Source organism: Bos grunniens, chromosome 20 (assembly GCF_055505025.1).
Source record: "Bos grunniens cultivar Pamir isolate PY7600 chromosome 20, Bosgru_T2T1.0, whole genome shotgun sequence".
Classification (NCBI taxonomy): Eukaryota; Metazoa; Chordata; class Mammalia; order Artiodactyla; family Bovidae; genus Bos; species Bos grunniens.
The window spans coordinates 58,873,220-58,889,574 of record NC_141184.1 but is presented as its reverse complement, the minus strand read 5'-3'; the positions used below and the strand labels follow the sequence as shown (position 1 = coordinate 58,889,574).

At 45.2% G+C, this 16,355-nt stretch overlaps 1 protein-coding gene across 9 annotated transcripts in view; it reads right to left on the bottom strand.

Annotated features, from left to right (window-relative positions):
• The window catches only part of MAST4 (microtubule associated serine/threonine kinase family member 4), a 616,403-nt gene extending 600,295 nt beyond the window's left edge, over positions 1-16,108 (bottom strand). For 4 of the 9 annotated variants that reach the window (XM_086362007.1, XM_086362008.1, XM_086362009.1 and 1 more), the window contains exon 1: positions 15,462-16,108. In XM_086362007.1, coding sequence (XP_086218133.1) covers positions 15,462-15,803 — 342 coding nt within the window. In that variant the 5' untranslated portion in view covers positions 15,804-16,108. Of the gene's footprint in view, positions 1-6,782; positions 7,088-15,461 lie in introns of those variants that run through there. The other 5 variants (XM_086362011.1, XM_086362013.1, XM_086362012.1 and 2 more) reach the window with 4 other exon arrangements.
• Between the last annotated feature and the right edge of the window lie 247 nt (positions 16,109-16,355).

Sequence of the window (16,355 nt, the reverse complement as noted above, 5' to 3'; positions counted from 1 at the left end):
TAAATTTAAGAATGATTGTTTTAAAAACCAAAGATTTCTGGTCTAGATAGGCTTGTGACAGGATGTATGGCCCAGAGTAATTCCAGACAGGAAACCCAAGTCTTTTCTGTTTGGAGCCTACTGTAATAAGCAGATTCTGCTACTGAACTAAGAATCTGCAGATGCTCTTCTGCAATCAGCCCCTGAAAGTCAGCACTAAAAACCATCATTTCACCTACATCAGTAATTCCTGGTGCACACAACAGTATGGTACTTAATGCATCAAGAAAAATACAAGACTGGCCCTGTTACACAGAGTCCAATTCCTCTGCAGGGCTTGGGAGGTAAGAGCACCCTCAACATGTATTCATGATGACCAACAGAAACATACCAAATAATTTTAAAAGATGCCCAAAAGCAGATTTGTCAAAAGACAAATGTGAATGAACAGTTCTGTAACAAATTATATACTGATGACAACTTTAAAATGTTAAATCAAAGTTTCTGTAGTAAGAGGAAACAACAACAAAAAAAATGGGAGCTGGAAAGGACCACCTTTCATCCCATGTGAACTCCATGGGTTAACATCTCACCTAGCCAGGAGCAGAGGCACAGCTCAGAACTCCTAACTTCTCCACCAACACTCATCTAGTCCTGACAAAGTCGCCAGAATTTCTGACGTTTCTACTGACAGCCGTTTATCCTGAGCACCAGTGAGTACAGCCCAGTACCACTGTTAAAATTTTAAGGCTAGTTGTCAAAATGTCAACAGCAATTAAAATAATTCCTTGAAACATCTGGCCAAAAATGGCTCAGAGTTACAAGTGTGGTTGTAATGAACAACTTGGCAGAATACAGTTTCCCAATGCTAACAGCAAAATAAGACTCAGTTTAATGTCAAAAACTTTTCATTTGTTGAAACCCACTCAGCAAATTAAACCTATGATCTTGGGTTTTAGGCTACCAGTTAAATCTTCATACAGCATGGCTCATAGTTTCATTGAGTTAGACAAGGCTGTGGTCCATGTGATCAGATTGGTTAGTTTTTTGTGATTGTGGTTTTCATTTTGTCTGCCCTCTGATGGAGAAGGATAAGAGGCTTAAAGTGGAAGCTTCCTGATGGGAGAGCCTGACTGAGGGGAAAACTGGGTCTTGTTCTGATGGGTGGGGCCATGCTCAGTAAATCTTTAATCCAGTTTTCTGTTGAAGGGCAGGGCTGTGCTCCCTCTCTGCTGTTTGACCTGAGGCCAAACTATGGTGGAGGCAATGAAGATAATGGCAACCTTCAAAAGGTCCCATGCACACACTGCTGCCCTCAGGGCCCCCAACCCTGGAGCAAGCCACGGCCAACCCACATCTCTGCCAGAGACTCCTGGACACTCACAGCCAAGTCTGGGTCAGTCTCCTGTGGGGTCACTGCTCCTTTCTCCTGGGTCCTGGTGCACACAAGCTTTTGTTTGTGCCCTCCAAGAGTCTGTTTCCCCAGTCCTGTGTAGGTTCTGGTGGCTCTATGGTGAGGTTAATGGCAACCCCCTCAAAGAGGGTTTATGCCATACCCAGGTCTACTGGACCCAGAGCCCCTGCAGCAGTCCACTGCTGACCCATACATCAGCAAGAGACACTCAAACACAGTTCTGGCTCAGTCTCTGGGTCCTGGTGTGCACACAGTTTGTTTGAGCCCTGTGAGCGTCTCTGGCAGGTATGGGGTTTGATTCTAAACACAATTTCACCCTTCGTACCATCTTCCTGGGGCTTCTCCTTTGCCCTTGGATGTGAAGTATCTTTTTAGTGGGTTCCAACATTCTCCTATTGATGGTTGTTCAGCAGCAAGTTGTAATTTTGGAGTTATTGCAGGGGAGGATGAATGCACGTCCTTCTACTCCGCCATCTTTATCCTTTGCCTAACTCAATGAAACTGTAAGCAATGCTGTGTATGACCACCCAAGACAGACAGGTCATGGAGGAGAGTTCTGACAAAATGTGGTCAACTGGAGAAGGGAATGGAAAACCACTTCAGTATTCTTGCCTTGAGAACCTCATGAACAGTATGAAAAGGCAAAAAGATAGGACAGTGAAAGATGAACTCTCCAGGACAATAGGTGCCCATTGTGCTACTGGAGATCAGAGGAGAAATAACTCCAGAAAGAATGAAGAGATGGACCGAGAGCGAAAACAACACCCATTTGTGGATGTGACTGGTAATGGAAGTAAAGTCTGCTGCTGTAAAGAACAATATTGCATAGGAACCTGGAATGTCAGGTCCATCAATCAAGGCAAATTGGAAGTGGTCAGACAGGAGATGGCAAGAGTGAACATCAACATCTTAGGAATCAGAGAACTAAAATGGACTGGAATAGGTCAATTTATCTGAGATGACCATTATATCTACAACTGTGGGCAAGAATCCCTTAGAAGAAATGGAGTAGCTATCATAGTCAACAAAAGAGTCCAAAATGCAGTACTTGGAGGCAATCTCAAAAATGACAAAATGATCTCTGTTCGTTTCCAAGGCAAACCATTCAATATCACTGTAACCCAAGTCTATGCCCCAATCAGTAATGCTGAAGAAGCTGAGGTTGAATGGTTCTATGAAGACCTACAAGACCTTCTAGAAATAACACCAAAAAAGGATGTCCTTTGCATTACAGGGGACTGGGATACAAAAGTAGGAAGTGAAGAGATACCTGGAGTAACAGGCAAATTTGGCATTGGAGTACAAAATGAAGCAGGGCAAAGGCTAACAGAATTTCACCAAGAGAACGCATTGGTCATAGCAAACACCCTCTTCCAACAACACAAGAGAAGACTCTACACATGGACATTACCAGATAGTCAACACCGAAATCAAATTGATTATATTCTTTGCAGCTAAAGATGGAGAAGCCCTATACAGTCAACAAAAATAAGACTGGGAGCTGACTGTGGCTCAAGTCGTGAGCGCCTTATTGCCAGATTCAGACTCAAATTGAAAAGTAGGGAAAACCACTAGATCATTCAGGTATGACCTAAATCAAATCCCTCACGATTATACAGTGGAAGTGACAAACAGATTCAAGGGATTAGATCTGATAGACAAAGTGCCTGAAGAACTATGGCTGGAGGTTCGTGACACTGTACAGGAGGTAGTGATCAAAACCATCCCCAAGGGAAAAAAAAAACGCAAAAAGGCAAAATGGTTGTCTGAGAAGGCCTTACAAATAGCTGAGAAAAAAAGAGAAGTGAAAGGCAAAGGAAAGACAAACCCATTTGAATGCAGAGTTCCAAAGAATAGCAAGGAAAATAGGAAAGCCTTTTTCAGTGATCAGTGCAAAGAAATAGAGGAAAACAATAGAATGGGAAAGACTACAGATCTCTTCAAGAAAACTAGAGATACCAAGGGAACATTTCATGCAAAGATGGGCACAATAAAGCACAGAAATGGTATGGACCTAACAAAAGCATAAGTTATTACGAAGAGGTGGAAAGAATACACACAAGAACTATACAAAAAAGATCTTCATGATCCAGATAACCACAGTGGTGTGATCAGTCACTTAGAGCCAGACATCCTGGAATGCGAACTCAGGTGGGCCTTAGGAAGCATCACTATGAACAAAGCTAGTGGAGGTGATGGAATTCCAGTTGAGTTATTTCAAATCCTGAAAGATGATGCTGTGAAAGTGCTGCACTCAATATGCCAGCAAATTTGGAAAACTCAGCAGTGGCCACAGGTCTGGGAAAGGTCTGTTTTCATTCCAAGACCAAAGAAAGGCAATGCCAAAGAATGTTCAAACTGCTGCACAATTGCACTCATCTTATACGCTAGTAAAGTAATGGTCAAAATTCTCCAAGTCAGTCTTCAACAGTACATGAGCCGAGAACTTCCAGATGTTCAAGCTGGATTTAGAAAAGGCAGAGGAAGCAGAGATTAAATTGCCAACGTCCGTTGGATCATCAAAAAAGCAAGAGACTTCCAGAAAAACATCTACTTCTGCTTTATTGACCATGCCAAAGCCTTTGACTCTGTGGATCACAACAAACTGTGGCAAATTCTTCACGAGATGGGAATACCAGACCATCTGACCTGCCTCCTGAGAAATCTGTGCAGGTTAAGAAGCAACAGTTAGAACTGGACATGGAACAACAGACTAGTTCCAAATCATGAAAGAAGTATGTCAAGGCTGTATATTGTCACCTGCTTATTTAACTTATATTCAGAGTACATCATGCTAAATGCTGGGCTGGATGAAGCACAAGCTGGAATCAAGATTGCTGGGAGAAATATCAGCAACCTCAGATAGGCAATTGACACCACCATTATGGCAGAAAGTGAAGAAGAACTAAAGAGCCTCTTGATGAAAGTGAAAGAGGAGAGTGAAAAAGTTAGCTTAAAACTAAACATTCAGAAAACTAAAATCATAGCATCTGGTCCCATCACTTCACGGCAAACAGAAGGGGAAGCAATGGAAACAGTGAGAGACTTTATTTTGGGGGAGTGCTCCAAAATCACTGTAGATGGTGACTGCAGCCATGAAATTAAAAGATGCTTGCTCATTGGAAGAAAAGCTATGACCAACCTAGACAGCATATTAAAAAGCAGAGATATCACTTTGCCAAGAAAGGTCTATCTAGTCAAAGATATGGTTTTTTCAGTAGTCATGTATGGGTATGAGAGTTGGACTATAAAGAAAGCTGAGCACCGAAAAACTAATGATTTTGAACTGTGGTGTTGGAAAAAACTCTTGAGAGTCCCTTGGACTGCAAGGAGATCCAATCAGTCCATCCTAAATGAAATCAGTCCCAAATATTCATTGGAAGGACTGATGCTGAAGCTGAAACTCCAATACTTTGGCCACCTAATGCGAAGAACTGACTCATTGGAAAAGATCCTGATGCTGGGAAAGTTTAAGGCAGGAGGAGAAGGGGACGACAGAGGATGAGACGGCTGGACGGCATCACCGACTCAATGGACATGAGTTTGAGTAAGCTCTGGGAGTTGGTGATGGACTGGGAACCCTGGCATGCTGCAGTCCATGGGGTCGCAAAGAGTTGGACACGACTGAGTGACTGAACTGAACTAAATCTTCACCCTGATCTTTAAAGTTCTTTAGACACTTAAACTCTTAATGCTGAATGCACAGGACATATAGTGGGTAATAATAAAGCACTGCCCCCAAATTTCCACTGAGGCACATTGTGTGTCAAGACATCATTCTGAGTGTTTTACATGCATTTACTCAATGTTTGCCAAAGTCTTTTTAAGCTTAATTGACAATTCAATTGGCCCACACTACCATACTGGCTAAGTGACCCTCTCAACATCATACAGTCTAGTGGGAGAGAGACAGAGAAACTATTAACTACACGACAAGAAGCTGTGTGTACAAAATGAGAATGAGAGAACAGTTGAAATAGTATCAGGAAAGGCTGTGAAAACTGCTCAGTACTGTACAAATATTAACAATATATACATGATCTGGCATAACCCAGGAGCAAAGATAATGAAGCAAAGCTCTCAGAAGAAAAAGTGCTTTGCTAACTCCAACTTCTAAAGTTAAAGAAATCAAGATCATCTACTTTTGTTAATAGCACACTCAATTTTATACTTTCAACTACTTCTTATGCACTTTTCCCATCTTCAGAAGGCTTTGAAGATTACTGATAGCCAAAGTGAGATCCCTAAAGAATTATAATATGCCTAATCGCTAAAAAGAAAAGCTAGCTTGTTCATCACAAAATAAGGCAGAAAATCCACATCTAGAAATTATAAGAAAAAAGGTAAACAACAAAGTGAGAACAAAAGAGCTTTTCAGTTAATTTTTAGTGAATCATAAGATTGAGTAACCAAAAAAAGTCTCTCCCCCAAATATTCTGTTTAAACAAAGGTTTTACGACAGTCTTCCAACCAAAGTGATCTGTGCTGTTCTTTTTAAAATGCTGATGACTAAGCTATAGGTAGGAAGGGGCTGAAAGAAACAGGGATGAATTAGAACACAGAATGACAGGTAACATAACACACAGAAAGTGATGACTCAAATAATTTTAAAGGAATTTAAAACAGCATGACAGTACCAGGTTACACAACTGTCACACTGTTACTCTACTAATCTAACTCTTCCCAACAGGACTTATTCTATAATGTTAAAACTATTGCCGTCAGCTTTCTCCAGGTAGAAATGTTTTCATTTAAAAAATGGAATTCTTAACAAGTCAAAGTGACACTGACATTATAATAAAGAAAACTAAGAGAGTTCACAGTTAGCATTTCCATGTTCTCTCTTGTCCTAATAGAGACTCTGCATCAGGGCTAGGACCCACCATCACCAGGGATTAAAGTGAGTCCTGAAGGCAATGGCACCCCACTCCAGTACTCTTGCCTGGAAAATCCCATGGACGGAGGGGCCTGGTAGGCTGCAGTCCATGGGGTCGCTAGGAGTCGGACATGACTGAGCGACTTCACTTTCACTTTTCACTTTCATGCATTGGAGAAGGAAATGGCAATCCACTCCAGTGTTCTTGCCTGGAGAATCCCAGGGATGGCGGAGCCTGGTGGGCTGCCGTCTATGGGGTCACACAGAGTCGGATACGACTGAAGCGACTTAGCAGCAACAGCAGCAAAAGGTCTCAAGAGGCCATTTTGAACCATACTCCTCTTCCCAGCCAACAATGAACTGGGGTAGCTTATAGGCAAACAGTGTTTGTAGAACAACAACAACAGCAAAAATTTTCAAAGTGGTACATGAAATAAAACATACAAAAGTAAAATTTCAACAATATATAAAGTATCAAAACGTAACAGGGAAAGAAGATAAGTCTTTCCTTACGTGACCAGCAGTTTTTCTCGTTCTCCTTTACTCTCTCATGCTCACATATGCTCGCTGAGTCTTTAAGACCACGCTGGCTTAACCTAGCAATCTGACTTACTTGTCTCATAAGAGGCAGAACAGGAAGGTGGGCATTTTCTTGGGTCTTCCTGATTTGTACTCTACTGACTTGAGATGAGTCAGAAGTTCTCCTTAAGTAAAACTTCTCAATGATCCTTTCCCTCCAAGCAAACATTCGGGATTGCCCTTTTCTCTGGAGCTGCTCTCTTCATGGCTGCATCTAGGTGAGGAGCCTGGGAGCTGCCCTTTTAAACGGAGAAGCCTGGGCTGAAGATGACTTTAGTTACGACTCAGGTGCTTTCAATTAAGCACTCGCTCCATTCTAGTTGCATTTTTTAAATTGAAAAACTAAAACTAGCTAAATAAAACTAAAGGAGTGGCAAAGCAAATTCTGTGAGTTTGAGTGTCCAGGAGCTGGACACATTCCCATGGAGCCAATTTATTCATCAAGAACCTCTTTGTGAAATTAATCATTTTAAACCTTTATACATAAAATGAACTTCGCCACAACTGCATTCTATTTCAATATCTTAAGGCAGTTTACCTAGCAATGATTGCCCTAAGAAGCAATTGTGAATCTGTAATTTCTGAGAATATAAGTCTCAAGGGCAGCGTGCAGTGACATAAGATTTTAACCACCGACTTTAACTTGATTTTACTTTATTTCCCTATCACTGGTGAGGCACTGGGACCCTTCCTGCATTTGAAGGTACATCCATCTCTGCATAAAGAAATGCCTGAAAAAAAAATGTTAACACTGGAACCCCAAGGTATGATGATCTTATTATTTTTTGTTTGTTTTTAAAACAAACTTGGAAAGGCACAAAATCATCTACCAGAAGCTACCTACCTAACTGCTCAGCTTATTAAAAAAAGTAGCTGAGCAAGTCTTAAGTCAGAGGCTAAAATGCCCACACCTGAGATGAGTTTCAAACGTATATTCTGCTACCCACACTAAAGTGGGCATTCCTGTGAGTCGCTGGCCACTGAAAACACCCCCCAAATACAAAGTCAAGAACATTATAATTAAGTTTTCATTTTCCACACCATAGCCTATGAAATTAGTTAAGAAAAGAAAGCCAATTTGTCATTATCCCCAGCCTCCCCTCTACCAAACCCTGCCCCCAATATCAGTACAAAGCATTAGAGCTGAAATGTTCAGTGGAAGTAGTATCATAATCAAAAGTATATGGACTGTGTCCAACAGGAGAATTGATGGGCCAGCAAGAGTGCAGGCATAGGGTACAAATTTATCAGCTGTTTCAGAGACACATGTACCTGGTTATGAATTCAAATCATTAAATAAGAAGTGAACTTTTTCATTAAAAGAAGTTGGAGAAGCAACCAGAAATTCCACACAAGTTCTATACACTTAAATGTATGTGTATGTGTACCGCTGACCACGGTCCTGAACTGACGTTTCACATTTAGGGAAGGGTGTTCTTTCCTAGGAGTTTCCCCAGAGGCTTAGCAGTAAAGAAGCCAGCCTGCAACATAAGAGACCCAGGTTCAATCCCTGGGTCAGAAAGATCCCCTGGAGAAGGGAACAGCTACCCATTCTAGTATTCTTACCTGGAGAATCCCACGGACAGAGCAGCCTGGCAGGCTGCAGCTCATAGGCTGTCAGACATGACTGAAGCAAACTGAGCATGCATGCATGCATTTCTCTCCTAAGCCTGACGTAGGAAAGAAATGCATTGACACGTGACTACTGTCCAATCCTTCCCAGGAATTCTGAAGGTGTGAGAGAAAAGGACAAAAAGGGGGGAAGAAATAAGTGCCCACAAGCTGCTGGAGAAAGAGATTTCTGCTTGACTGTATTTGATCTTATGCTCTACCCCAAAATAATAGGACCCAATAAGAAATATCTGATTAATACCAGACTAAATAGAGGCACAAAGGGCACAATCAGCCTTGAACAAAGTGATGGAAAGCTGTGTAAATGTCAACCTAAACAGGTACACGGGGCAGAGCACCAGGCTGGTGGAAGGGAAGCCACCTGCAGTCACTGCACCAGTATTTATCTGAGTTATAGCAAAAGTGGATCCTAGGTTTTTGCAATTTTGCCTTAAAAAATTGAAATGTTTACACTGCTCCAAAGGGATGAAAGAGACTTTTAAGTTCTTGCATTTTTAAAAGTTCTATCTCATTTCTAACAGATTCCTCTCTGTGAAGTTGGGGGTGGGGGTGGCCCCTGGAACACCTGCCCCTCCACCCAATTCTTATATGAACCAAAGTTGGCTTCCAGAAAATCATTTCATTTCCTTGTCACTCTCTTCTCAGCCCCCAATCATCACAAAGTACCGGGTCATGTCACCAGCCTCACCACATGGCTGACATGCTGCCTTCTGACTAACTTCCTGGGCTGAGTTAGTAATTTACATGTTCACAGAGTCTTTGAGGACATCATTTAATAAGTGATCACTAACAGCAGGTTCCAGGAGCAAAAGAGAGATCGTGTCTTACAGAAGAGTTAATGAACCATAGTCCATAAAGCTTTGCTATTAGTATATCGTAAGAAACGCTGTGTCCGTGAAATTAAAAGTGATCCCTATGTTACACATCTACCTACTCATGAATGAAAGGGCCTCCCAGAACCATCGGCAAACCATGCTGGCAGCACAATCCATCAGGGAAGGGATGTCCAGGTGCTGATTATTCCTGGCTATGGCGCTGACATTCTGCACAAACCAGCTTTTCCGCAGTCATACTAGCAAACACCATCATGGAATGCACACTGTATGTCAGGAATCGTGCTGGGACCCCTATATAAAATTCTCGTAACAACCCTCTGCAGTAAATACTAGCATGTCCCTTTTACAGAGAAGGAAACAGTCTCGGTATTAATAACTGTTCCAAAGGCACACAGCCTAGAAGTGGCTGAACCGGGTCATTCGTCTATATACCCTTAGGCCCTACAGACCCTGACCCCAGGGCAGGGAACGCTGGCGGCTGGTCTGAAGCGATGGTGAAGGGGAGCACAAGTCCTTCCCGGGCATCACCATAAAATACGCGACCTTGTTCATAAATGACCTACGGTATCTTTCATCTCAAAAGGACAATTATTTATTCTTAGATATACAAGGGCATGTATACCAACACATACACACATGCACACGCGTGCGCACACACACACACACACAACCTCATTCAGTCTTCTCTAACACCAAGCCACCTGGTTACGGATCCTTCTCATTGAGAGAACTTTTCTACCAGGATTCTCCCCACAGTTTGCCATCTTCACAGCCTGCCCTCTAATGCGCACTCACCCCCTTCTTCACAGGGGCAAAAACACAAACCGCTGGGCTGCAACACCATATCCAATCAGTGTGAGCGAACAGATGGTCAGCCTTTGTCACTGGCTCCAAAACACTGGTGGATTGACATTTCCTAGAACACCTCAGACCTGGGGTGGAAAAGGCAAAAGCCTTGTTTCCCTGACGCTGACCCTTCCTTCTCTCGGAACATGCAGGCAAACTAGCCAGACTCTCAGAACCTGTGTTATTAGCTCACAGACACCGCACTTCCCATGGCCAGAGAATCTCACGCCACCTCTGGGCAATCACCCCTTATTTTCACCTCAGGTCGATGGCCCCTGCAACTGACTGTGGAAACGAGCATTTGCAAGGCCCTCTTCTCAGTCTCCATTCATCACTAAAGGTTTTCCTTCAATAGATCCTAGTCTTAAGCCAACACTGCAGACACGAAGGTGTTCTCTCGAATAGACCTAAACTCATTTCCCGTTCCATTTCCTGTGTGTTTACATGGATTCCTGAGCTCCACTTTCCATCAACATGCCGTTTACTAAGGTGCCATCTTCTTAGGTCGTCAGCTCCCAGGTAACCTGGAACATTTCAACCAGCTGCACTGCAGCATCAACAGGTGGGCTCCACACTGCCTGACCTCCGGGAATACCAGTCTGATTGAGTCATTTCCTTGCTTCAAACCCTTCAGTGTGCTCCCAGGGCCTCAGAATAAAGTCCAAAGCCCATGCATGACCCAGCCACTGCTTCTCTCTCCCACATGCCCTGATGCCAGGCCCTTCTCTGCTTCATGCACACAATGCAGATGTCTCTTAGCCCCTAGACCCTCAAGCTCTCTCTGCTACCCACATTACTCTATCGCTTCCCTTCTCCAATAACTTCCCAGGAAGGCAGTTCCCACCTCCCAGGTGAGAAGAGGTATAAACTCCCTCGCTGCCTGTTCCCCATCTACCTATCACCTTGGAAATCAATTACTGAAGAGTCATGAGTTTTGGGAGTATCTCCCCCACTAGACTAGAAGCTTCGTGAGGTCAAGACTATCTCTCTCTTGCCCACCTTCATATCTTCAGCACCCAGGGTGCTGCTTCTCAGGCGTCAGACTCAGCATACGTTGGCTGTCTGCTGTCTGATGCTGTAAACCTGTGACTCTTATTGAATCAGGGAGTCAAAGACAAGACTCAATGATAAATGTGTCAAGATTTACGCACTACTTTTTTTTAAATTATGTAGCTGCTGTGATTCATAAAATATCAATTCCCTGAAAAGCTTCACTGAACTCATGGCTGCTGTTTTACTAGTTATTCTCTTCACCAATGAAGTCTAGACATTCATCTATGCATGATATTAAAAGCAGTCTTCAAGCTCAGATCATTAATAGAACACTTAAACAACAGCCCCTAATTGTGCCTATTGTTAATAGGGGCAACTGTTTTCCCCCGCTTGGCAGTAAAGTAAATCCTTCAGGGTAGCAAAGTATGAATGAAACGCTTTATATTGAGCTGAAAATCCTTTTAGCTACTAAGCCTTTTTTCTACCATGCTAAGAATCCCTGAAAATTTCAAGCTCTAACACACACAGTGAAAAGCAGAGGTAATGCATAAGTCCTTGCACAGGCATTGTGAATGGATCCTCACTGATTTGACTTTCTTCAAAATTTACCTGGAAAAACTGCTCGTAATATTTTCACTGGGATCCATGAGGCTTTTTTTTTTAATATATATATATAAGAAATCTAGAGGTTTAAGCATAATTCACAACAAAAGAATACTCATATGGTCACTCCAGTCAAATGTGCAACTGTTTTCAAAGATGTATTTTCCTCTCTCATTCAAAATATATGTACTGAGCCTCCACTAATGTATAAGAAGCACTGGGCTAACATACAAAGACAAAATTCCTGGCCTCAGGAGTTCACTGACACACAACGGGCAGCACTGAGTACTTTATGAGGGTCAGCACAGGTGCTCTGAGAAGGGACAGGGCAGAGATATGCCTGAGAGCAGATCGCAGAAATGTGGTTAGAGGGACACTCCAATTTCGCTCATTGTGACTACTCAAAACACAGCCTGTTACCCTCAACTTGCAGAGACCCCGAAGTCCACAGGTTTGGGGAATCAAGGGGAAAGTCAAAGGCACTTTATTCAAACAAAAAACCATACACCATCTCTCTCATGTGTTTGATTATTAGATACATGAAAATTACAACTGTTGTCATGTTAAACTATTGTTTTTTAGACATCAAAAGCTTAAAGGGTTGATGTAAGTCTATGAGACTTTGTAAGTTTACACAAATACTGACAATAAGATAAAATATGAAGTAGTTCAAACACTGCTGATATTACTAGCGTATGCTGCTGCTACTAAGTCGCTTCAGTCGTGTCCGACTCTTTGCGACCCCATGGACTGCAGCCTACCAGGCTCCTCTGTCCATGGGATTTTCCAGGCAAGAGTACTGGAGTGGGGTGCCATCACCTTCTCCGCTAGTGTATGCAAGCAGCTTTAATAAAGGTGCACTAAAAATTAGCACTGCAATCATACACTAAGAAATTTAATTTTGCTGCTTTTTAAAAATTGATGCAATAAGTGATGAAAAAAAATTTTGGAAAACAGTGATTATCCCAAGCTAGACGTACAATTTTTAAATCTAAATGAATCTTCTTCCATTTTATGGGTTTCACTTAAGCCTTTTAAAGGCTTTATACTCAGTACCTTGCTACTGCCTAACTAACACTACACTAACAGTGCCTTGCCATAATACATCTGATACAAATAAAAACTGTTTCCCAGCTTGTACTAACACAATGGTAATAAACAAAAGCCACAGCCTTCGGTCCTCTGAAAGTAGGGAGCAGATTAATTATGCATAAATAAAATAAGCCAGCCCAAACTTGTACGTCCTTTCACAACATTTTTAATCACAAATGAACTGGAAAAATTAATATTCACTTAGTATTCAATTCTAGATACTATGCTAGGATTAAATTAGGTGGCATGTATAAAATGCCAAATGACTCTACTATTATCATTTCCATTTAAGAGGGGGAAAATCAGGCCTTACATCAGTGGAGGGGTCCACACCCCACATACAGTTAAGGTGGCAGAGCTGGAAATCAAACCCACACCTTGCTACCAAACTGGGACTGTGTAACCCAGTATTCCTCACTCAACCCACTAGAATGGTATTTATAATGATGCCTGTTTCCTGAGGAGAGGATGGAGAGCTTTCATTAGGTTCTCAAAGAGACCCACTGCACCCCCTCAAAGGGGGGCCCCCCTGCACCAGTGTAAGAGTCAGAAAATGTGCACTGGACTTCAACCCCTGCCACAAAGACTATCATTTCTCTACTCCACAGTTTCAGTCTTGCTTTAAAATTCTCAGAGCAAGTCAAGATTTCCACTCCTGGACAATTTCCAGCATCCCCTGCCACAGGTTAAGTTACACAATAAATTGCAATACTGTATCACTTTACATCCAATTGAGACTTCACAAATACTGACCAATGTTATTTAGTCATTCCACTTTTCAAAATGTGTTTCAATCAACCAATCCTCACTGCAGTGCCTGTGAAATAAGCTATCATTATATCCACTTCCAAGAAAATAAAACACTGTCACCCTGAGGCCAAGCAATAAACCAGCTACAGGATCCCGATCAAAAGTAAGAAGTTCCCGTCTTCCTCTGCCTGGGATCTGCAAGACCTTGTTATGTATCATGAAGCATACTCCCAGCCTCCCAGAAAACACAGGGCATCTAATTGTACCACCTTCTCTACCAATGGCAACACTATATTGGAATCTAATAGTATTAATAAATCATTAAGTTGGGTCATATCCCCAGGTAGCTCTGTGACAGGTGTGGTGCTCAGCTTAACTCTTGGTACTCTGTTCTTAGGATCAATCTGAACTTTGGATCCATCTGAACTTTGGATCCATCCTAAAGTCCTGATCAAAAAAGGGGAGTGTTTGTGTGACAATAAACTTTACCTTGAAGTTCACTAGTTATACCCCTCACTTTACAGATTATTAAACTGACCTCTGAGGAATCAACTCATCCGAGGTCTCACAGTTCAGGAGCACAGGCAGTTCTAGGAAACAGACCTCCAGACCCCCATCCAGGATCTCCACGCTCCACCAGGCATTGGGGAATGGGTCCTGGTTACTGCCAGAGGGTTGGCCAACCACTAAGGTTTGCTCCATCTCTGCTGGGCTAGGACTTGACTCTTCTCATTCTGTACCAGATCCAGTCTTTGCCTGCAGGCTGGCGTCCCCAGGAGGCTACTGTCAGACCACTGGCCTCAGTCTGCATGTGCTGAGGAGCAAAGACAATTACTTACTAAAGCTAACCCCGTCAGACAGGAGGAAAATACAACTCTGGCTCTGAGGAACTAACTTCCGAAGGAGGCGGTTCTGTTGGGGTAATGTTCTATTTATGGCCCTGCCTGATCAAGATGACTTCCCCACAAGAAACGTCCAAAGCAAACAATCAAAGATACCAAGAATCTTATGCTTCCGTAATTGTCCTCCCAAGACAGGAAAAAGCCAGAGAAAACAGGCGGGAGGACACCAAGTCACGGTCTCGATGTATCAGGACGCGACCCACAAGTTTCACACAAATATTCTTCCAAGAAACCAGGGTGGACGAATAAACCAGGATGGACACAGTCTCCAGAAGAAGGGGCTGCATTCCCTATTCAGTCTGGCGACCGGCACGCATCTGGACACCCCGGAACGAGTCCAAATGGGAGATGCAGAAGCTCAGTTCAGCGCTGCCAGCCCAGAGCTAGGAGTCCCCCTCTCTCGAAGAACCGACGCCGGGAGAACAGCCAAAATCACCCTCCCGCGATCCTGGGGCGGATGCCACCGAAACCCGCAGCGCAACTTCGCGGGTACTGCCACCAACTGCCCCCCACCCCCACACACCCACTCTACTCTCACACCCATCCCTTCGCCCCATTCCCCTGTGCCCAAGCGCTACGGCGCAAAGCAACGCCCACTTCGGAGAAGGAAGTCTTAGTTGTGGGGACAAACCAGGTGGTCAGCGTCACATCCATTCACACACCCAGCGGAGCAAATCCAGACCTGAAGGAGTTTGCTGCTTTGATACTGTATAAGCACACTGTCAGCCAGCACATGTACACGAACACACACACACACACAAGTGACAGCCACTGGGAAACCAATGACCCACAGCGAGGCTCCTAACTGTCATTACCCGGGGCACGGCGCACAGCACCTGGGGTCCCTTCCCAGCTCCATGCCCCAGTGCGCACTGCCCACCACTCGCGTGCGGGGTAGAGAGCTGGGGTCGCCTGGCAGCCCGGACCAGAGGGGTCGAGGTGGGGAAGGCGGGGCCCACCTCCTCGTCCTGCTCCTCCTGGGACGCGCTGCTGCCCCGGGGCGCGGGTGGCGCGGCTCCTCCCGGGCGCGGCGGCGGCGCTGAGACTCCACGCTCCGGCACCGAGAGCGCCGGAGCCCACGCGGCGGCCGGCCGAGCTCCACCCGGCGGCGGCGGCGGCGGCTGCTCGCGGGAGAAGCCAGGCTCCCCTTCCTCCGACAGAGTTTCCGAGCCCGAGGAGGACTCCGCCGAGGAAGCGCCGGGCGAGGACTCGGCAGCCACCGCAGGGGCGGGAGTCGGAGCACCGTGACTGCTGCAGCCGCGGGGCACTGGCTCAGGCGCCTCCGAAACTTTCTCCCCCATTTCCCTCTCGGACCCAAAGTGCGGCCCGAGGGGCGGCGGGGGCGAGGCGCGCACTCAGCGCCTCCCGGGGAAGCCGCGAGCTGCTGGGCTCCGGCTTGCTCTCGCTGCTGCTCCCGGGCTGCGGGGAGCCCCGCCGGTGACTACATGGCCGCGGCCGGACAGCCGGAGCCTGCAGCCAAGTTAGCAGCCGCCCGGGCCTGGCGGCTGACGGGAGCTCCCTGGCAAGGAGACATGCCAGTCCCGGTCCGCACTCAGCTCCACAGTCCTCCGACTCTGCGCTGGAGCCGCCGGGACTGCGGCTTCTCCGGCAAAACCTGCCTCCGGGACCGAACGGGGCCAGCGAAAGAGACGGGCAGTAGGGGGAGCCAATGGCAGGACAGGCGCCCCGGTGGGCGGAGGCTACGGCGCCTCAGGCGCACCGTCGTCAGGTAGGGGAGGCGGGGCCGAGGCGCGGGCTGCGGGGTCCCGCCTGAGCTCCCCCGGCCCCGGGGACCCGAGGGAGACCCCCGGCCCTGGAGGGTTGCAGTGGAGCCCGGAATCCGAGCCGAAGGC